This window comes from Leucoraja erinacea, chromosome 29, assembly GCF_028641065.1.
Source record: "Leucoraja erinacea ecotype New England chromosome 29, Leri_hhj_1, whole genome shotgun sequence".
NCBI lineage: Eukaryota > Metazoa > Chordata > Chondrichthyes > Rajiformes > Rajidae > Leucoraja > Leucoraja erinaceus.
Genome location: NC_073405.1, coordinates 7,586,043 through 7,608,332, shown reverse-complemented (window position 1 = coordinate 7,608,332; position 22,290 = coordinate 7,586,043). Strand labels below are relative to the sequence as shown.

General features: G+C 43.3%; 1 protein-coding gene across 2 annotated transcripts in view; it reads left to right on the top strand.

Annotated features, from left to right (window-relative positions):
- LOC129711102 (insulin receptor-like) overlaps positions 1-22,290 on the top strand; it is a 196,915-nt gene that overhangs the window by 131,734 nt on the left and 42,891 nt on the right. For both annotated transcript variants that reach the window (XM_055658498.1, XM_055658499.1), the window contains exon 3: positions 3,302-3,623. In XM_055658498.1, coding sequence (XP_055514473.1) covers positions 3,302-3,623 — 322 coding nt within the window. The remainder of the gene's footprint in view (positions 1-3,301; positions 3,624-22,290) is intronic.

Here is a 22,290-nt window from a genome sequence, read left to right as displayed (position 1 = left end):
TCCTCTTCTATCTGCTATCCTTGACATCTGCCGGGTTCACCGGGATAGGGATCAAGAATAGAAACCCTGGCTGATGTATTCTCCCCACAACCCCCCCTCCCTTCTTTAAAGTTATCTGACTAAGTACCTGAATTCAGACCTCTTGTAATCCCCCCCCCCCCCCCCCCCCCCCCCCTTCCCACCCCAAACAAAAAACACTGTGGTTGCCTGTAGCTGTCTTTAAAGTTGGCCACTGGTAAATGTCCTAGAATTGCTGCTGCTAAGTCTGGCTTGCCAAGCAGACTTTGTGGCTTACATAAACCAAACAACCTCCTTTGGACAGAAGATCTGAATGTGCAGGCTAATAAAAAACATAACCCAATGAAACCGCAAAGAGGATCACGCCTCTGTTGTATTTGCAAAAGGGACAAAGATCCCTTAATTATAGTATAACTCTTACCAAACAGATTGCTGTTATATGATATTCGTAACATGCAATTAAGTCTCCAGATTGGGCTCTGCATGATTATACCCTGAAGCAATGTTTAACAAAGAACATAGTATTGTAAGTTGTGGATATATTTAGATACCTGCTGCAGAGCGTGCCTCTGCCATGTGCATCCATGCATGTTCCATGAATTCTGATAATTTAGCATTGTCCTTTGTTCACATAGATGGCACTTGGCAAAGAACTAGACTGTCACATAAATGTGTCACATTTGGGCAGTCTCGAACCTGTAATTATTATCACTGCTGTTGCTAAATTTTGTGTGTACATGATGCTGTGGTATTGTGCTACCTCTGAAACAATTCACAAGGAGGGCACTGTTAGTGTCATAAACAATAAAATAGCAAATTTACATCTGCCCTACTTACACCCAACACAGGACCACGAAGGCCCTGACTCTCAGTCTGATGAAAGGTCTCAACCAAAACGTCACCTATTCCTTTTCTCTGCCTGACCCGCTGAGTTACTCCATCTTTGGTGTAAAGCAACATCTGCAGTTCCTTCTTATACAAATTTGAATCATCCTTTTGACAAACAAAGTATTTTAGTCTAATATTAACGCATATCTTCCACAAAATGAATGGGATCCCAGTACTCCCTCTTCAATGGCACATGATACAAATAAGTATAAAATTGATGGAATTGAATGAGCAGTTATCATGACCTAAGATCATCTAAACTACTTTACAGCTAATGAACCACTTTGCAAGAATAGTTGCAGTCGGCAGCCCACTTGCATATGCAAACTCCCACAGGCAGCAATATTATAACCAGCTTTGGCAAATGCTGGTCAAGTGATTAGATGTTGGCCTCTGCACTGGGCACAACCTTCCTACCCTTCAAAACACTATCCATGGAATCTGAGAGAACAGACGAAGGCTTTGTTTACTATCTCGTCTGAAAGACTGCAGTTCTGCAGTGCAATGCAACGGTTCGCTGGAGTGTCAACATGGATTTTGTGTTTAGTCAAATCTTAGAAGCAGGACTTGAACCCGCAATTTGCTAACGTCTAGGTGAGAGTGCTCTCCTGTGAAACATTAGTGGCACAGTAATTACCATTCTGCTTTAAAACTCTCTATTCCTCCCAATGTGGTTACACCCTTCATTAGCCTTGTACCATGGATCTGGTCATCTCATTATGAACGCCAAAGAAAGGCACAAAATGCTGAAGTAACTCGGTGGGGACAGGCAGCATCTCTGGAGAGAAGGAATGGGTGGTGTTTTGGGTCGATCCCAGTTACTCCAGGATTTTGTGTTCATTTTCGGTGTAAACCAGCATCTGCAGTTCCCTCCTACTGATTAAGATTGCCAATTAGTATTGCATTAGCCTATGTGTTTCCCACTGAGTTATTCTGGTAAAATCCAATGAGGTCCCTTGCTGCCAAACAACAGCTCAGCTCATGAAAGGTGTGTATGGTGAAGCATTTGCATTTGTCTTCAGTTTGAGGTTGATTTGAGGACAGACTGTGCAAATGTGTTGAAGCTAATGTGAACATAAATCATTAATTTGCATCTTCTACTGTTGAATAAATCTTCCAGCAAGAATGATGTGTTCTATTAAAATTCCAGAGAAACTCCATTTTTGTTAAAATAATCAATTGTACGTGGAAAACTAACTGGCTGATTTCTCATTGTTCTAAGATCCAACAACATCCTGATTTTGGAGCATAGTTAACATTGATTATTGGACAAAAATTCCTTGCTGAGTTCTCAACCTGGTTATCCACTTTGGGTTTGTGCAGCGCTTGATGTCACATTTACTTCCAAATTCATTTACGAGTAACACTGGAAAAAACTCCCGTTTATTACCTATCCCCGTTTCCAAATCAAGATGATGAGTAATTTGGACAATAACCTACAGACGGTGGTGATTTAACTGCTGCGTCTTAGCCAGACTGCCATCACCTGAGGCTGAATAACTTTTCATTTCTGGTTGTGTCAGGTTGTAGAATAGATGGTAGAACATCGACAAGTCATTGTAACTTGGTTTAAAGTTAGTTACAAATTTGAGGTTTTGAACTTCACATCTGATTTAAGTTTTTAACGTATGCTGATATTTCAGTGTATTTCTGAGGGAGTTTTCCTATCAATCTCCCCAGGAGTGTTAGATCTCCCACGGAAACCTGGCCAGTGTCCAGGTCGAGACTTCTTCTGACCTGTGTCTACAACCATCTCCAGCTTTGCAACCCTTGGATCTGTGTTCTTTCAATTCTAGTCTTGTGTGTATCCCTGATTTCCTTCATACCACTAGGTAATTGCAACCTGGATCTTAAACTGTGGAATCCCTTCTCTATCTGTACACTGTTGATTTGTATCTGTACACCATGGATGGCTCGATTGTAATCATGTATTATCTTTCCGCTGACTGGTTAGCACGCAACAAAAGCTTCTCAGTACACGGGACCATAAACTAAACTCAACTCAAATACCAAACCCCCCCCATCCCCCCCCCCTACCTTTTCTCTTCATTCCTGCCCTTCCTAAGATGCTACTTAAAACTTACCTCAAACCACTATTGGCCACCTATCTTTGTGTGGCTTACTGTCAAGTTTTGTTTATTAACACACCCATGCTTAAGGTGATTAACTACTTTAAGGAATCGCATAAATACAAGTACTTATTGAAAGTACCACCAAGAGCAAATAAACTTATTTTGTCTCTTGTTGGATGTTGCTGATTCAGAACACCTGCTGCACCTGCGGACATAACAAAAATAATATTTCATTGTATGTAGAACAGCAGCAATGTGCAGCTCGACCAAATGCGTGTATTTTGTAAAATTAAAGTTCCATTTTATTTCTGTCCTTCTTGCAGTTTGCCCCTCTGATTGCCGTCGCAAAGCCTGCACTCCCGGCGGTCAGTGCTGTCACGATGAATGCTTGGGAAGTTGCAAGGCACCGGGCAACGCAGCCAAGTGCGTGGCCTGCCGGCACTACGACTATCAAGGCAGGTGTATCCCCGTCTGCCCTCCAGGTACCTACAGGTTCGAGGGGTGGCGCTGCGTGAACTTCTCCTTCTGTCAAATGCTGCGCAATGAATGCAAAACTTCCAAGGAGACGGAGTGCTCTGGTCACGTCATCCACAACGGGGAATGTATGTCTGAGTGCCCCTCAGGATACATCGTCAACTCTACCAGGTAAGAGCACAACAAAATGTTCAGCCATGCCATCGCACTAAGTTGAGTGACTGGGCCGCTGTTTATGGTATTAAGTTTGAACTATAGTACCAGCCACAAAATTGAAGTGATTCCATGCCCTCTGTACATTTTCTTTTCCAATTTAATTTTTGTGCCAGGTTGGGAGTAGCAGAATTAGTGTTTCCACGGTGACTGTTTGGAAGATCCAATGTGCATCTCTCCCATCCCTTTTACGCTGCTCATTAAAATCTTTTGTTGTGTGTTCTCAATTGTTGTACAAGAGATTGCTGTAGCAGTTTACTCAGTATCTCTTGGCTTGGAGCGTTCATCATTGGTATATTTTTAAATTAAACTCTTACAATAATATCTAGTCTTAATGCACTTCGAGCATTGAATGTCTGATTGAGGCAGCATTTTGTAAACATAGAATGTTTGATGAAGGGTTATGTTATTGATGCAGAGTTTTCTATATTCCTGGTAGCCATATCTACATAAATCTTGCACATTACTACAATATTACAGACTTCTGTTTAACGACTTTCATAAGGACACACATAAGAATCTCGGAAGGAGAGCTGAAAATAAGCCTTCAGGCCTGCCTCGTCATTCATCATGATCATGGTTGACTCTCTACTTCACAGCCATTTTTGAACACTTTCACCAAATCTTTTGATATCCTTAATTTCCAGGAGTCTATTGATCTCTGTTTTGAATGAACACAATGATATAGCCTCCACCATACTTTGGTGCAGCCAATTCCAAATCTCCCTCACCTCAAATCCAAATGGCCTACTCCTTATTGTTATACTGTACCCTCTTGTACTAGATTTCTTAATCAGGTGAAACACCCCCTGAATTAAGTTTGATGAAGATCTCTCCTCGTTCTACTATTCTCTAGACAATACCCGTCACAATCTACTCAACTCTCTTAATATGGCAAGCCCACCATCCCTGGATCCAAACTTTGCTGGATCTCCCTCCATGGCAGGTCCATTCTTTCTTGAGTTAGGAAACATAATTCTTCAGGTGCAATCTACCCAAGGCCCTTTTGTTCCTTACTCTCATGATGTATTCTCCTAATCACCTGTTGTATGTGCACGTTGGTTAACAGTGACGTGTGCAAGTCAACCAAGTCTCTTTTGAAGGTAACACTACCTAATGTCTAACCATTTAACTCTGCATTATTGTTATGTTCAGCAAAGTGGGTGATATATTCCATCTGCCATGATCTTGCCTGCTCACTCAGCTTGCTATATTCCCCTGAAGCTGTTTTACAACTGGTTCACAACCCCTTCAACCTGCCTTAGTACTCTCAACCCTGCCTAGTTAAGTCTTGTTCATCCTGTTGTTCATATTGTGACAGCAAAGCTGGTAAAAGTAGCTAATTAAGGTGTAAAGCCCTCCTTTACCTGACTGCATTATTGGGAGTGACGAGAGCAGGTTAGCAATTTCCTCATTTGTAATAATCTATCCATGCTGCTCCAATAAGTGTTGCTGTGTTCTGGCTTTCTTTGTACCTGAAAGCTGCCTTTCTCTGCCTCAAAGGGCGGTGGAGGCAGGTTCTCTGGATACTTTCAAGAGAGAGCTAGATAGGGCTCTTAAAAATAGCGGTCAGGGGATATGGGGAGAAGACGGGAACGAGGTACTGATTGGGGATGATCAGCCATGATCACATTGAATGGCGGTGCTGGCTCGAAGGGCCGAATGGCCTACTCCTGCACCTATTGTCAATTGTTGTGATGCATATTTTACGCATGCTTTCTATTAGTCATGCCAATTTCAAACCCTATTTTTCTATTGCAACTTATCAAGGTTGTTTTTGTACTAAACTTTGTCCAATAGCCATCCTCTTTATTTGAGTCTAGAGAAGTTGTATCAGCTAAGTATTGGGGGATGAGGAGGAAAACCCCTCCTAATTCCACCTACTTACCTGATCTTGTGTCAACAAGTCATTGGGTGGTGATCTGAGAGAAATCACTTCAGAATTTTCCTTTACCTTTTGCTGAGACCAGTTTGAGCATTTGTTCCGTACCTTTTCATACCTCTAGTTTCCCTCTCCCCTGACTCTCAGTCCGAAGAAGGGTCTCGACCCAAAAGGTTGCCTCTTCCGTTTCTCCAGAGACGCTGCCTGACCCGCAGACGTACTGCAGGATTCTGTGTCTCTCTTGAGCATTCTCCCCGATTACACCTGATCTGGTATCTTGTCAATGATCTTAGTTTGGGAATTGATGTGGGAGTTCCAACTCAGGCCTTTGAAAGGTTGTCCAAAAAACAATCAGTTGGCAGTGCAATATTTGAAAACAATCTTGGGGAAGAGTTTCCGAAGAAAATAAATTGTTTTCATTACTTCTGCCGCTGAAACGTATCCATTTCCCCTCCATGCTTCCCTGTCCACCTTTCTCCCCTTTCTAATCATAAAATTCAGTGTCATATATCCTGTTGCACAGAGTTTTTTAGTTTAGTTTATTGTCACTTGGACCAAGGTACAGTGAAAAGCATTTTTGTGGTGTGCTATGCAGTCAGCAGAAAGACTATACATGATTACATTTAAGCCATCCACAGAGCATAGACACAGTTCTGTTCTTGATGACCATATTTGCCTAGGGACTCCCGAAGCCTTCAACTGAGATGTTTTACCCGTCTTTAAATCCCAATGTTAATTTGCTCCTCTCCATCTTTAAACTTTAACCACCCACACTATCCTCCCCAACATTTCTTTGGGTCTAATTACATAGAACGTAGACCAGAGCAGCACAGGAAATGTGTTGTATGTATATTCTATTTATTTTATTTCATCATAATTGTGCGAGATTGAAGGAGATTGGAGCATAAATTCAAGTTGTTACCTAACGCAGCATTGGGAGATTGCCGCACTCATACAGTGGCTGACTTCCTTTCAGGCAAGTCGTTCGAAACAAAATCCCAAGCAGATGATGTAAAAAACACTTGGCACTCCAGTAAAACTCTGATTATTCACCTTGCTTAGTGCCAGATGAGCTGATTTTACAGACTACTGGGTATTAATCCTTTTAATACATCAATGCACATTTAATTTACTTCACTTGGATGTTATAAAGTATTATAATAAATTCCCAAGAAAATCTGATAGATTTAAAGGGAGCATGGGATGCAAGACCCTGTCCATTTTAAAAACAGTGTGGGAAACAGGACGCCAGTGAGCTGACTGAGAGTACAGGAACTGGAGGCGCTTGTGAGCCAGAAGGGAGTGTGGGGTGCAGGGCCCGAACGAGATGGAAGGAGCATTTGACGGCACTGGTCCTTTAGATGGATGAAGGAGGACCTCATTGAAACTTACCGAATAGTGAAAGGCCTGGGTAGAGAGGATGTGGAAAGGATGTTTCCACTAGTGGGAAAGTCTAGACCAAGAGACTATACCCTCAGAATAAAAGGATGTACCTTTAGAAAGGAAATGAGGAGGGATTTCTTTAGTCAGAGGATGGTGAATCTGTCAAATTCTTTGCCACAGAAGGCTGCGGAGGCCAAGTCAATGGATATTTTAAGGCAGAGATTGACACATTCCTGATTAGTAAGGGTGTCAAATGTTATGGGGAGAAGGCAGGAGAATGAGGTTGAGAGGGAAAGATAGATCAGCCATGATTGAAAGGCAGAGTAGACTTGATGGGCTGAATGGCCAAATTCTGCTCTGAGACTTTATGAATGTATGAAGCACAGGAGCTGTGGACCTAGCCAGTTGAAAGGAAATATGGGAACTGGGGCTGCAGTGAAGTTGCAAGGAGACATGGGAATTGGGACCCCAGTGTGTGGGAAGGAAGTGTGGGAAATGGGACCTGGACAAGTAAGAAGGAAGTGGGCAGCGAGTCAGAAGAGAGCACAGAAAGCAAACTAAGCCAGAAGATGCTTTAGGATTTCCCAATGGCCAGGTAATGGATTATTAAGAGTTTTATTGTATTTTGAAGATGATCAAGGGAACTCTCATGATGTCCTGGAATATGCTTATCCTTCTGTCAGCATTACAAAAACTGATAATCTGATCACTGTCTAGAATTCAAAAATGCTTGATTGTCCATAAAGCCCTTTGCAACAGTCTGAAACCATGAAAGGCACTCCATAAATGCAAGTTTTTTTTTTCCCCACCCTGAAGTTTTGTTTTTTCATGTGAATGCTCTTGACAAACTGAAATGAGCTCATGTCTGTATTCAGAATTGAACAATAGCTGTTTACAAACTGTTGGACAGTGTGAAGCGGTAAATGAAAGAGCTGACCTCCATGTGTGGCAGTTAAATCATTCACTCATAAATGGCAAATTAGCGCTGTTGGACAGAGATGAAGCTGTCAGACTATCACAGGAGAGAAACAATTGCAGTCTTTGTTCCGTTAAAGCCATTCTTTGTGAGCCGAACTCTGAAGAGGTAAAGGAAATTAATTGCAGTCGATACTGTTGTGTTTGGGGTTTTTTTCCACAAGGAAGGCAGTGTAGCCTTTATTTTAAAATAAAAACAGAACATTCTGGAAATACTCAGATGGCCAGGCAGTGTCTGAGAGAACAGAAGCAGCTAATAGTGACTCAGTGACTTTAATCAGAATTAAGAACTGCATGTTCTAAGGTGCAAAGGGGGGGAGGAATGGAGAGAGCAAAGGGAACATGTAGGGGGGGGGGGGGGGGGGGGGGGGGGGGGGAGGATTTAATTTTGGAGAGTATGTCGGATAAAACAAAGCCTGGCAATGTGAATGGCATGGGCACGTTTACCAATCCGAAAGCGTTGATGAAAATGTGTTAATTGCCTCTGTTCTGTAAACAAGATGACCTGAAGAAGGGAATGAATGAAAATAGAGGAGAGAGAATAAAGGAGAGAGGGATATGTTCATAAGTGATAGGTACAGAATAAGGCAAAAAAAGTCTACTGTGCAATCAATCATGGCTGATCTATCTTTCCCTCAACCCCATTCTCCTGTCTTCTCCCCATAACCCCTGATAACCGTACTGATCAAGAATCTATCTATACCAGGCTTAAAAATATCCATTGACATTGTCTCGACCTGAAACGTCACCTATTTTCTCCAGAGATGCTGCTTGACCCACTGACTTACTCTAGCATTTTGTGACTATCTTTGGAGTGAGAAAAAAAGGCTGGAACTGTGAACATAGTTCTCTCCAGAGATCTCTCCAGCCATACCGGCTGAGATCAGTTAATTCGACACTGTGACCCCCCCCCCCAGTATGCATGGTTCAGTTGCACACCTACAAACCACTAAGCAGCTGTCATTAATTCTGTCATTTTCCCAGCAGATGCTCCTTGACCTGCTGAGTGTTTCCACCATGTTTTGTTTTTATTGCAAGCTACTTTTTAACATGCAAGCCATCAGTCCAAAAGCAGAGTGTGGGAGTGGGAATGTGGGGGGATAAATCAACTTAACATAAAAGATGATTTCACTTTGCAGCACTTCACTTGGGCTTGGGCAATCTGTCATCTTGCAGAACCAATTCTTATCCATGGAAAGGGAAAGAGGGGGGTGGGTGCAGGCGTTTGTAGAAGTTACTTAAAATTGGAGAATTCAATGTTCATATCATTGGGTCGTAAGCTGTGTCAGGAGAGTTCACGAAACTGAGAGCGGAAAAAGTGACAGTGAAGCACCCTTTTGAACTATAGCTGTGAACTCTTCTGAAGGTATTCACACAGTAATCTAGGGTTTGGATGAAGGAATGGCCATTAATTTCCCAACCCCCTGGATGGTGTGCAACCTGGAGGGGAACCTTGGGTGGGGATATTCCCACCCTTGAGAGAGTGCAATATCTCCTCTAACTCTTGGAAGTCGCTGACCGGGCATTGCTCGAAGCGCATTATGAGTATGCGGGATGAACTTTGTTCATGCATGCAGTACACACAGAAGCCCTATCGAAACACCGACCTTGCCAGGCTGCCCGTGCCATATCTGTGGAAGGGTCCGCTATATCCCATATTGGCAAGATCGGTCTCCTCAGAATCCACAAAACCAGAGTGAAAGTAAGTCGGCACGGTGGCGCAGCAGTGGAGTTGCTGCCTTACAGCATCAGAGACCCGGGTTCAATCCTGACCATGGGTGCTGTACGTACAGAGTTAGTACGTTCTCTCCGTGACCTGCGTGGGTTTTCTCCGGGTGCTCCGGTTTTTTCCCACACTCCAAAGATGTACAGGTTTGTAGGCTAAGTGGCTTCAGTAAAATTGTAAATTGTCCCTTGTGTGTGTCGGATAATGTTAGCGTGTGGGGATCGCTGGTCAACGCGGACTTGGAAGGTCCTGTTTCCGCATTGTATCTCTAAACTAAACTGAGTCCTTCTGGATCCAGAGCGATGGCCTAAAAAGGAAATGGATAATCCAATGAAGATCTGTCTGGATTTAGTTCAGATCAAATTACTTCCTCCAAATTTTCATTATTATGATCCTTACTGAAATAATGAAGTCATAGAAGCTATCGTGGACAGAATATTTTGCCCATCCCATCATCAGGGATGTGTATAAAACATTCAATGTAACTTTCCCTAAATAAAATTCTTGTTTCTCCTTGAGGGAATAAAGTAAAAGCTTTTAGTTTAGTTTAGAGATACAGTGCGGAAACAGGCCCTTTGACCCACTGAATTAGCAACGACCCTCGATCCCCACACACTAACACTATCCTACGCACACATGGGACAATTTACAATTTTATCAAAGCCAATTAGCCAACAAACCTGTATGTCTTTGCAGTGTGGGAGGAAACCAGAGCAGCCGGGGAAAACCCACGCAGGTTACGGGGAGATCGTACAAACTCCGTACAGACAGCACCGTAGTCAAGATCTTTTGGTCGAATTGTTTTGCAGTGACTTGTTACTATTCATGTTATCTATGAGCATTCTTTTCCGGATTCTGTTTTAAAAACCACATGACTCCTTTTCGATTAAACTGTGCCGATTATTATTCAAGAGGAGCTGCACAAGCCAAGGATGTCTTGGTGACCCAGATGTTGTTCTATTTCTGGATGATAGGAGTGACCGGTTCAACGCAGCTTATTGTGTCAACCAGTCAATTCCGCTAACTTCCATTTCTTCCAGACAAATGATTGGAAATCACATCTTTCCCAAATTTCCAAATGCATTTCCCTTAACACTTTCCTGCCAAAGGCAATTAACTACGTTTTTGCTTCTCCGGGTTCCAGGTTTGCCTTATCCGCCACCTCAATTCACAAAACTGGAGTGGAGCAAGTCATACTTGAATCCAAGGAACTGTTAAGAAAAGAAAACAAGAGATAAACAGCTGAGGATCTGCATGACAGCATGTTATTCATGATGAATCAAATGACCTTTTGTAACCGTGGCAGAGATATTCCATGTGTCTTGTTTATTCCTCCCCAATATCTCTAGAACGTAAAAAAACTAATTTTCTCTCCGAAATTCTGACGAAGGGATTAGTTTAGTTTAGTTTCGAGATACAGCCCACCGAGTCTATGCCGAAGATATAGATCCTCGTACACCAACGCTAACCCACGTACACTAGGGAACAATTTATAATCTTACCATGCAAATTAGTATACAGACCTGTACGTCTTTGGAATGTGGGAGGAAACCAGAGCACCTGGAGAAAACCCATGGGGCTTTATTTCTCTGTAATGGTATGTCATGGAGTCTTATAGCACTGACGCAGGCCCTTCGGCCCAAATTGCCCATGCCAAACAAGATATCCCATCTACTAGTCCCACCTGCCCACTCCCCTCCAAATCTTTCCTGTCCTGTCCAAATGCCTTTTAAATGTTTTTACAGTACCTGCCTTAACTACCTCCTCTGGCAGCTGGTTTCATGCACCCACTACCCTCTGTGATCCTGTACTATGCACTACTGAGCTAGACAAGCAGCCATCCCAGTCACCTTGCCCCACGTTGATTTATGACTGAACCGGTCAGTTGTTGGGCGAATCGGGGCAATTGAATATTCATTAGATTATAGGAGCAATTGGACACTATGGTGCACAGTTGGTGTTTAATAATCATTTCTATTTTCTAATCACTGCAAACACAAACTCAAATTTACAAACTCTCCCCTGTTGTGTGGCACAGTGAGGAGTTGCTGCCTTACGTCGCCAGAGACCCGGGTTGGATCACGACTATGGGTCCTGTCTGTGTGGAGTTTGTACGTTCTTCCCACGACCTCGTGGGTTTTCCCCAGGTGCTTTGGTTTCCTCCCACACTCAAAGACGTACAGGTTTGTAGGTTAATCGGCTTTGGTAAAGATTGTAAATTGTCCCTCGTGGGTAGGATAGTGCTAGTGTACAGGGTGATCCCTGGTTGGTGCGGACTCGGTGGGCCGAAGGGCCTGTTTCCACGCTGTATTTCTAAATTAAACTAAACGACTGCTACCTAATGCTATCACAGTAGTGCCAGGCTGAGTTTTATTTTATCATTTGATGCAGAATGCTAAAGGTATGTTTGCCTTGTACTGAGGACTGGTTTGAATCAGTGAAATACATCATCTTGGGTCAGCTGGGGTATGGAGTTTTCATTTGGCAGTGGTTGACGCTCGCCCTCGGCCTCCAGCTGGCAACATCCATCTAAATTGGTGTCTCATCAGGGAAGGTTACTTGATTTCACGTTACACTGATCAGAGTGGTGTTGGCAGTGAACATGTGTGATGTTTATAACCTTAAATGCACTGGTGAAGATGATCTGCAGCTACGCAGCTTCCACATAATAATGTACAACGTCTTGTTTGTAACTACAAATATTTTTAACGATAAGCACAGCAATAGCAACTCCCTAAAAGAGACACAGAGTGCTGGGGTAACTCCGTGGCTCGGGCAGTATCTCTGGAGAATATCGATCGGTGACGTTTTGGGGCGTGTGGGGAATGACAACTCGCTTTTATGCAGTCTCTTTCACTTAGTGCAAGACATCCCATGCCGCTGCACAGGGAGCGATTTTTAAAGAACAGACTTGAGTCACATACGGATATATCAGGGATGCAGGTTTTGCGGAAAGAGCCAGAGGGGTTGAGAGCGAGGATTGCTGAGGTTAGTTGTTTTTGGAGAAGCCAGAATTGATCAAAGGTATCCCAGCGGATTGTCAAACTGAAGTGGGTCAGAGAGCGATGAGGCTATGGAGGGATTTGAAAACGTGAATGAGAATTAAAAACATTGAGCCTCTGGTTAACTGGGACCCAAGTTTTTTTCAAGAAAACAGGAGACTCTTGCTTTCACTCTCTCTCCATCCCTCCCACCTTCCTAGTTCTCCGACTATTTTAGTGTCCTGATTAAATTTTACTGACTGTTCCCTCAGCTAACGATCCATTCTACATTTGCCTTTGTACCTCATCCCCTTTGATCTCTTGTTTTCACACCTTATCCTCCAAATCCCTCCCTCTCTCCTGACTTTTGGTCTGAAGAAGGGTCTCGACCTGAAACCTCACCCATTCCTTCTATCCAGAGATGCTGCATGTCCCGCTGAGCTACTCCAGCAGTTTTGTGTCTAAGATGGGAGAAAGAGACAGTCCAACGTCAGACGTGGCCAACAGACTGTTGAATGACTTCATACTGATAGGGACGGTTAGTGAGGAGCATGGGTACGAATCAGGGTTTGATTTGCAAGGCAGCGATGCACTCCAGTTTGTATTATTTTGTTCTGCTTGGATATTCTAATCATGTGTATTTACATTTGTATAGTGCCCTGATTTCTTGCAGACTATCCATTGGAGACCTTTGAACCATCTTTTTCGTAGACAAAAGTGCTGGAGAAACTTAGCGGGTGCAGCAGCATCTATGGAGCGAAGGAAATTCGGGCTGAAACGTTGCCTATTTCCTTCGCTCCACAGATGCTGCTGCACCCGCTGAGTTTCTCCAGCACTTTTGTCTACCTTCGATTTTCCAGCATCTGCAGTTCCTTCGTAAACATCTTTTATCGTAATTTATTTTGCACTAAATGCTATACCCTTTATGCTGTATCTGTACACTGTGGACAGCCTGATTGTAATCATCTATAGTCTTTTCATTAACTTGGATATCACGCAACGAAAAGCTTTTCACTGTACCTCGGTACATGTGGCAATGATAATAAACTAAACTCAACTACGTTTTCTCAAACCCCCCCCCCATTGTTGCTGAGTCCTGATTTATGATTGAGTCTTGCAGATCAATTAAGGCAGAATTACACTCTGCACGTCTGCACATGAGGCCTTTAGTTAATGTTCAAGCATCTGTACACCTAGCAAGAACCTAGCAAGAAGAATCGATTTTCATCCCTTCTGTCACAATTGGGTTCCCGTCCACCCACGCCATAAATGATCTGCAGGTTTTTTTTTTTAAACATTTGCGTCTAAAAACAAATGTACAAAGTTATAAATCAATCAACATTTTGCAAGATGACTGCAACTTATCCAGTCTTTGAAGGCTCACTTATACATTTTATTCAATAAACATAATTGGTTTTATTTATGTACAGGGGGTCAAGTGAGCAAGGATTTGGACAAATTTAGTTGCAATTTAATAACTGTAGATGCTGGTTTACAAAAAAAAGGACATGATGCTGGAGTAACTGGGTGGGTTCGGAGGCTTCTTTGGAAAACATGGATGGATAGTACACAAAAATGCTGGAGAAACTCAGCGGGTGCAGCAGCATCTATGGAGCGAAGGAAATAGGCAACATTTCGGGAAGGAAATAGGCAACATTTCGGGCCGAAACCCGGAAGGGTTTCGGCCCGAAACGTTGCCTATTTCTTTTGCTCCATAGATGCTGCTGCACCCGCTGAGTTTCTCCAGCATTTTTGTGTACCTTCGATTTTCCAGCATCTGCAGTTCCTTCTTGGACAACATGGATGGATAGGTGTTGTTAAGATTTGGGACCCTTCTTTGGACTGATTCTGATTATCTTCAAACCGATTTTTACTCTGTATGAAGAAGGGTCCCAATCCAAAACGTCACCTATCCATGTTCTTCAGAGATGTTACATGATCTACTCACTCAGTTACTCCAGCACTTTGTGTCCTTTTTAGTCACTAAGCTCTTGTCCTTGGCCTTCACTGGCTTCACAAGACAAGCTTGTGAAGTGTAGACAAACTTTAATTGAATAGCTCATTGGTGTTTGTCTGCCGGGTCTCAATCAACTTTGCATCATAGGGTTTATGTGTCCAAAAACAAAGGCTTCCTGTGTACAAAATTTAGACTTTTTGACTAAAATTGACAGTGTGGGAGGAAACAGGAGCACCAGGAGAAACCCCACGTGGTCACAGGGAAAACGTACAAACTCCGTACGGAGAACACCTGTATCATCTGTAGTTTATGTTTCTCCATTTGGAATCTTCCTGTTTCGTGTTACTGTTTCATTCCTTTGTTTACGTTCAACATGAGATAATTGTGTATGGTGAAAGTAGGAACTAGACTGGTTGAGATTTCTGCAGCAAAAGAGAGGCAGTGTTACAAATATCTTTATAACAAGTAACATGCATTTTGAAGTACAGTATGTGATTGTAGGAACATAGAAAATGTAGCAGCCAATTTTGACACCATAGTAGTGTAAAATTGACCGTATTATTTTAATGTTTGTTGAGAGATAAGTCTCCTGGATGAAAAATAACAATTTGGGGATCTTTTACCTCTACCAGCGAGGGCAAACATGGTCTGAGTTTAACTTATTTTTAAAGACAGCTCTGCTGCTGACACTGCAACAGTACCTCATTACTGCACTGTGTTTAAATGCTAGTTGCATGGTCACCATTGGTAGAATTTTGTGACAATTTCATTATTTGAACTCAAGCTTCCCAGTAGCCGTGATGAATTTAGCATTCAACATACTCATTAACAGATCAGACCACAAAATCACAATCTGTGGAACATAACCACAATATAAGTTTCTGTTGAAAGACAACAACTCCGCTTGAAGAGCTCATAACAGTGGACTCTCTTTACTCAGAGAGTGGTAGCTGTGTGGAATGAGCTTCCAGTGAAGGTGGTGGAGGCAGGTTCGTTTTTATCATTTAAAAATAAATTGGATAGTTATATGGATGGGAAGGGAATGGAGGGTTATGGTCTGAGCGCAGGTATATGGGACTAGGGGAGATTATGTTTTCGGCACGGACTAGAAGGGTCGAGATAGCCTGTTTCCGTGATGTACTTGTTATATGGTTAACAGCGCACTGGAGGAACTCCATGGGTCGAGCAGCATATGTGGAGGCAAAAGGAAAAAGTTTTGGGTCGACACACTGCGGCAAGGCTTGGACGTGGAGAGGATGTTTGCACTAGTGGGAGAGTCTCGGACCAGAGGCCATTGCCTCAGAATAAATGAACGTACCTCTTTAAGAAGGAGATGAGGAGGAATTTCTTTAGCCAGAGGGTGGTGAATCTGTGAATTTCATTGCCACAGAAGGCTGTGGAGGCCCTCATTGAGTATTTTTAAGCCAGATATTGATAGATTCTTGATTAGTATGGCGTTATGGGGTGAAAGCTGGAGAATGGGGTTGAGAGGGAAAGATAGATTTGAATGGCAGAGAAGATTTGATGGGCCGAATGGCCTAATTATTAAAAAAAAAAAAAAAAAAACCGTTACAATTGCTTTTTCAGCCTCACGTGCTACATTCAAACATCTGCATATATACTTGTACTCCCAAGCCTTTCTAATTCTGTGTTAAAATTGGAATTCTATTGCCTGCCCTTGTTCCTCTTCCAGGAAGTATCACTTCATAATCTTTGGTGCAATGTTTTGTTGCCACACCTCTGTCTGTTTTACAACCTTTCCTTATCCTCCTGACTTCCTTCACTTTGACTTTGTTCCCCCCACTTCCACGTTTGGTACCAAATGTAAATACACTGACTTATAAAGTGACGTCCATGTTATTTTGATAATGATTATTTAATCTGCTTTGGTAATCTAGGTAAGGAGTAATGTTAATAAAGCAATAATAATTCAAAAATGCTTTAAGATCTTTCACATTCACCCAAACGGGACCCTGTGTATCGTTGCTGACATGAAAGTGACTGGTTTTATTACTATGCCATTGAGCGGTCATGAAAGTAAATGATTGTAAACATCTTTGAGATGTTTCTGAGACATAGTTTTGCAGCTTCATGTGTTGCCATCTTTACTTGATTCACCTTTTAGCTTTCAAGCCAAATTTCTTGGCAAATGTACAATATGGAAGAGTGGGGGGAAATGCATAATCCTGTCCTGAGAAAAAAAGTAGCTGAGCAGTGATCCCGACTGACTAAACTGTTCATTTTTTGGATGCTCGGCACTTCCCAACTGAGATTGCGACGATCGCAACAAAGAACGCCAAGTGCAGCTGTCCCGAGGTGAGGTGGAGTGGGTGCTTGCTTCATTTAACCCAGGGCATACTCCCTCGGCATCCCTCTTTGTTCTTGTTTCACAAGTAATTGTCTCCTTTTAATTGCCCGCATCCATGGGCAGAAGGACTTCCATCTGCCCATTTACTGCGGCCATGTCATTCTTCAGGCATTGCTACTTCTGAAGCATTAGGTTGATTTGTATGTGACTAAGTAGTCTTAATTGAAGCCCAGCCCTGGGTTTGACACGTCTGTAAACTGTAAAACAAGGAGAGCAATTAATTTTCATTATTATTGGGATTGACTTCAACTCCATTTTTTTTTTTAGAGTGAATGATGGGATTGGGAGGAAGTTGAGCAGGCTTTTCATGATTACAAGATGTCCCATTTGTTGATACAGTTTGCTAACAAAAGTATGTAAGAAATAGAAGCTAATCCTTCCATTGATTGACTGCTCTGTCGTTCATGGCCAGCCTTCTGTCATTTCTATTACCATCCTATTTTTATATTCATATAATTCCACTGGAGTCCAAAAATCTATTTGTCTACATCTTGAATATCCTCACCAGTAGAGCAGCGGTAGAGTTGCTGCCTTCCAGCTCCGGAGACCTGGGTTCGATCCTGATTATGGATGCTGTCTGTATAGAGTTTGTACATTCTCTCTGTGACCGCGTGGGTCCGGTTTCCTCCCACACTCCAAAGACGTATAGGTTTGTAGGTTAATTGACTTTGGTAAAGATTGTAAATTGTCCCTAGTGTGTAGGATAGTGCTAGTGTACGGGGTGATCGCTGGTCGGGGCGGAGCGAAGGGCCTGTTTCCACGCTGTATGTCTAAAGTCTCAATGATCATGCAGCCAGAGCCCTGTGGAGTACAGAGTTTTCAGATGTTCAACCCTTTTGATTGAGGCTAAATGGCTGTCCACCATGCCGTGAGAGAATAACTAATGGTTTCTAGATTGTAAAACAGAATAGCTTCTCAGGTTGTTAAGAATTAAGAACTTTAGCCTTTTCGGGAAGATCACCTCACTGATTCCAGTGCTCAAGTGCGCCTTAATAAAGGAGGCGTAAGCATGTCAATGGTTGTTATTTACCCTCTTTGCAAGCCAGTATTTTAACCATATGATAAATGCCTTGAGCTCATTGTTGCTAAACCAAACTATTAGCCGGTAGGCTGCATGATCCTATCTAATTTTGTTCTCACGCTCCATCTTTCTAATGGAAGGAAAGAGATTAAAAATAATGTTCGGGATTGGCTACACTGTTAATTTACAGGCATTTCTGAATCTATAAATTACTGGTCAGTCCATCAACCCTGTAATTTACTCCCATTCCTTGAGTAACTACCATAAACAAAAACGGCCACTGACAACGCCACTGTTGCCCTCCATACAATCTGAAGGCTACAGTAAACAACAACTTACGTTGATGGGGTTCCTTTCATGTAGACGACTGCTCAAAGCATGATGGAAAAAATGGGCAAGCTGGCAAAGGAGGAAAGAATGAAGAAAGAATGAAGAGAATGGTGGTGAATTAAAATAATTGGTTGAAGTGGTAGTTTTGGTGAAGGTCTTTAAAAAGAAATCACCCCGTTTGTGTATTTTAATAATGTAACTGGCTGTGCTGCTGTTAACTATCTTGTCCTGTCCAGGTAACTATCCCATACTGGGAATAGTTTGCATCACCTCAGTTTCTTTGGTGCTGTTCCAGCCACTTTACTACGTGTTTAGTTTAGTTTAGAGATACAGTGCGGAAACAGACCCTTCGACCCACCGAGTCCGCACCGACCAGCGATCCCCACACACTAACACTATCCTTCACGCATAATTTACAATTTAACTCAGCCAATTAAATCTACAAACCTAGATACATAGATGCATAGAAAATAGGTGCAGGAGTAGGCCATTCGGCCCTTCGAGCCTGCACCGTCATTCAATATGATCATGGCTGATCATCCAATTCGGTATCCTTCTCTCCATACCCCCTGATCCCTTTAGCCACAAGGGCCACATCTAACTCCCTCTTAAACTGTACGTCTTTGGGGTGTGGGAAGAAACCGGAGATCCCGGAGAAAACCCACGCATGTGAAGGGGAGAATGTACAAACTCCATACAGATAGCACCCTGGGATCAAACCTGGGTCTCTGGCGTTGTAAGGCAGCAACTACCGCTGCGTCACCGTGCCGCACGCACGCTTTCACAAATGTATGTGTGCAAAGTCTGTGCAGCAGTTCCTGCACTCCAATTGTCATGAACTGCCTTCCTCTGAACCAGGACTTCAATTTGTCCAGCCTGACTGGTAACTTGATGTGTAATGCCCATCCTATATTGAATGGATCTGCACACAGTATCTCCCACACCTCAGAAATGGAGTGGAAGCAAGCTATCCTCAATCCTGGGGGACTTCCTAAGAAGGAGATAACTGCAGAACAGTTTAATCTGCTTTTGTGAATGTCATACAGGAACGTCTCCTTCTTAGGAACAGGTCTGATCTGTAGAGCAAGCTTGCTTACTTACATAATCAAGTTTTTTTTAGATGTTTTTATTTGGCTCCAACACATACAGAGGCTTGTTGACCAGTTGGTGACGTTAATTGCCAGTTAATATCTTGTTCTTGTTTCTAAAATGAACTACTGATGATGCTAAGATGGTACTTTGTTTCCAGTCTTGTCATTATTAATATTTCAGTATAATTTGCAGCGCTGTCAAAACAAACATCAGAACTGGAGGCTTAATTTGATCTCTCACCCAACCCACTACATCAGAGTTAATGCATTAAGTTTCAAGACACCCTGAACAATAATTCAAACCGTGACCTTAAGCCTCAAAGTGAAATGCTCCAATTCCCACCACTGGCTTGATCTTGTCTCTGACCAGAACACCTTCATACTCTTGACTTTGGTTCTCTCATGCAATCTTCCTTAAATTCAGCTCTGGAAGTTGGTGCTTTCAGCTGCACATGTTCTACACTTCCCATCTTAAAGTTTGATTCTTCTGTTTAGTTAATTAGTTTAGACATACAGCGCGGAAACAGGCCCTTCGGCCCACTGAGTCCGCGACGACCATCGATCCCCGCACATTAACACTAACTAACACACACACACACACACACACACACACACGCACGCACGCACGCACGCACGCACGCACGCGCGCGCGCACACACACACACACACACGCTTTTTAAAAAACATTTACTAAGCCAATTTACCTTCATACCTATATGTCTTTGGAGTGTGGGAGGAAACCAAAGATCTCGGAGAAAACCCACACAGGTCACGGAGAGAACGTACAAACTCCATACAGGCAGCACCCGTAGTCGGGATCAAACCCAGCTTTCCGGCGCTGTAAGGCAACAACTCTACTGCTGCGCCACTGTGCAGATCTATGTCTATCTATATATATATATATATATATATATATATATATTACTGGAACTCTCATCTTGTTTGTTTCTATGTCTGTGTGTGTGTGTGTGTGTCTGCGATCTCTGATTTGGTGATGTCGTCAAATTACATCAAAATGGTGCACGATAGCGCTATAATTTTGGGAGCACCTTACTTACAATTGTCACGTGGTGGTTTGTATCAAGTTTTGTTCAGATTGATGTTATATTTTACAAGTTATTGACATTTAAAACTTTAATAAATTTAAACAGTGCCCGCACTTGCCCGTAGCAGCTATATGGCATCACAATAGCATCTAATTTACATAAACTGCCCGATCATTTACAATATAAAATTCAAGATTTCCATTGTGCGGAGGGGGGGGGGGGAGAGGGGAAGGTGAGCGTCGACGCGTCACAATGGGATCTCATTTACATAAGAAAAACTCGCTGTCCCCGATAAAAGTACGCTGGACACAGACAGGGCCCGGAGCCGCGCTCCTCCCTCCCCCCTCCTGCGGCTCAAGACAGCAGCCTCGGGCGGGTGAGGGATAGGCAACCAGCCGCGGGAGGGAGAGGGAGAAACCTCCTCGCGTACCCGCCCGCATTGGCTCGAACCACAGTCCAGGGCCCTGAGAGTGGCTGGGCACGGACTGGACCCGGAACCGCGCTCCTCCCTCCCCCACCCGTGGCTCCAGAGCTTGAACCACAGCCCAGGGGCCTGAGTGCGGCTGAACAAAGACACAGACACGGTCTGGGCCCAGAGCCGCACTCCTCCCTCCCCCTCGTGCCACTCCAGACCGTAACATTGTGTTGGGGGAACGAGGCCCAACGGGTCCCACTTGGGGTAGGGAGGGGGGGGGGGGGGGGGGTTATGGACGATGTTAACAATGACAGGACTTTCAGTCCAAGGAGAGATTTGTAACATTGTTGTAAGGAGAGTGGGGGAGTGGGGGAGGTTGAGACAGAAGCCTAGCATTTGGTGAGGAGAGGTGTTAGAATAACAATGGCGTATGTTTGGCACAGGGTAGGTTGGGAACTGAGACCCATCTCTGCTTGAGCTCCTGCCTCACTGTCTGCCTGTCCTTCCACATAATTTGCACTGATATTTGAGCAGAGGGAGCATTTATCGCATGCGCCGCCTGACACCTGCGGTGCTGTGGTTTGCGGTGCTGCAGGTCCATGACCAGAACAGATACTGGCTTTTCACACAGTCAATGCTTAATGCACCTCCACAGAAGTCATAGCAGGTCAAGGAAGTGGATTATTTTGCCTATTTAAAAAAGTAAACTTGGCCATTATTATAACATCTGTCAGAATTACGGGGCATCTCCCGTAAAGATTTCACAGCTGGAAGGAAGTACTGTTGAATTTTGTTGTTGTTGCAGTAAAGTTGAAAATGTGACTGCCAATTTGTGCCAGCAAGCTCCCACAAACAGCAACATGGTACATGGCTTGGTCTAGCAATTTTACTTGAGATACAACTTGCCCGGTGTTCTTCAAAATAATCTCAAAGGATCTTTGTCTCTTTGAAAGATTTGAAGGGGATCTTTGCTTCGTGTCTGTTCTGTCCTTTAACAGTGCAGTGACCTGGTCTAGTTTTTTATTTGTTTGTGTCAATAGATTGAAAATAGCAAATGTATATCTCCTATTATTTCTTGAAAATGTCTTATAAAATACTGCGGGTTTCTGTGAGTTATGGCCCTGTTCCACGGTACGAATTCATTCCAAGAGCTCTCCCGAGTTTAAAAAAAATCAAACTCGTGGTAAGCACGGAGAATGAACGTAGCGGGTACGTCGGAGCTTGGGGACGTCTCTTAGCGGCTCGTGACGCTAACGGCAGGTACTCGGGAAGACTCGCTAACGGCAGGTAAGCTCGGAAAGACTCGTGAAGATTTTTCAACAAGTTGAAAAATGTCCATGAGAGCCCCGAGTACTGATGAACGGCCATTATCATAAATCTCTGAGTTCGAATCAGGACAAACTCGGGAGAGCTCTTGGAATGAACTCGTACCGTGGGACAGGGCCATAAG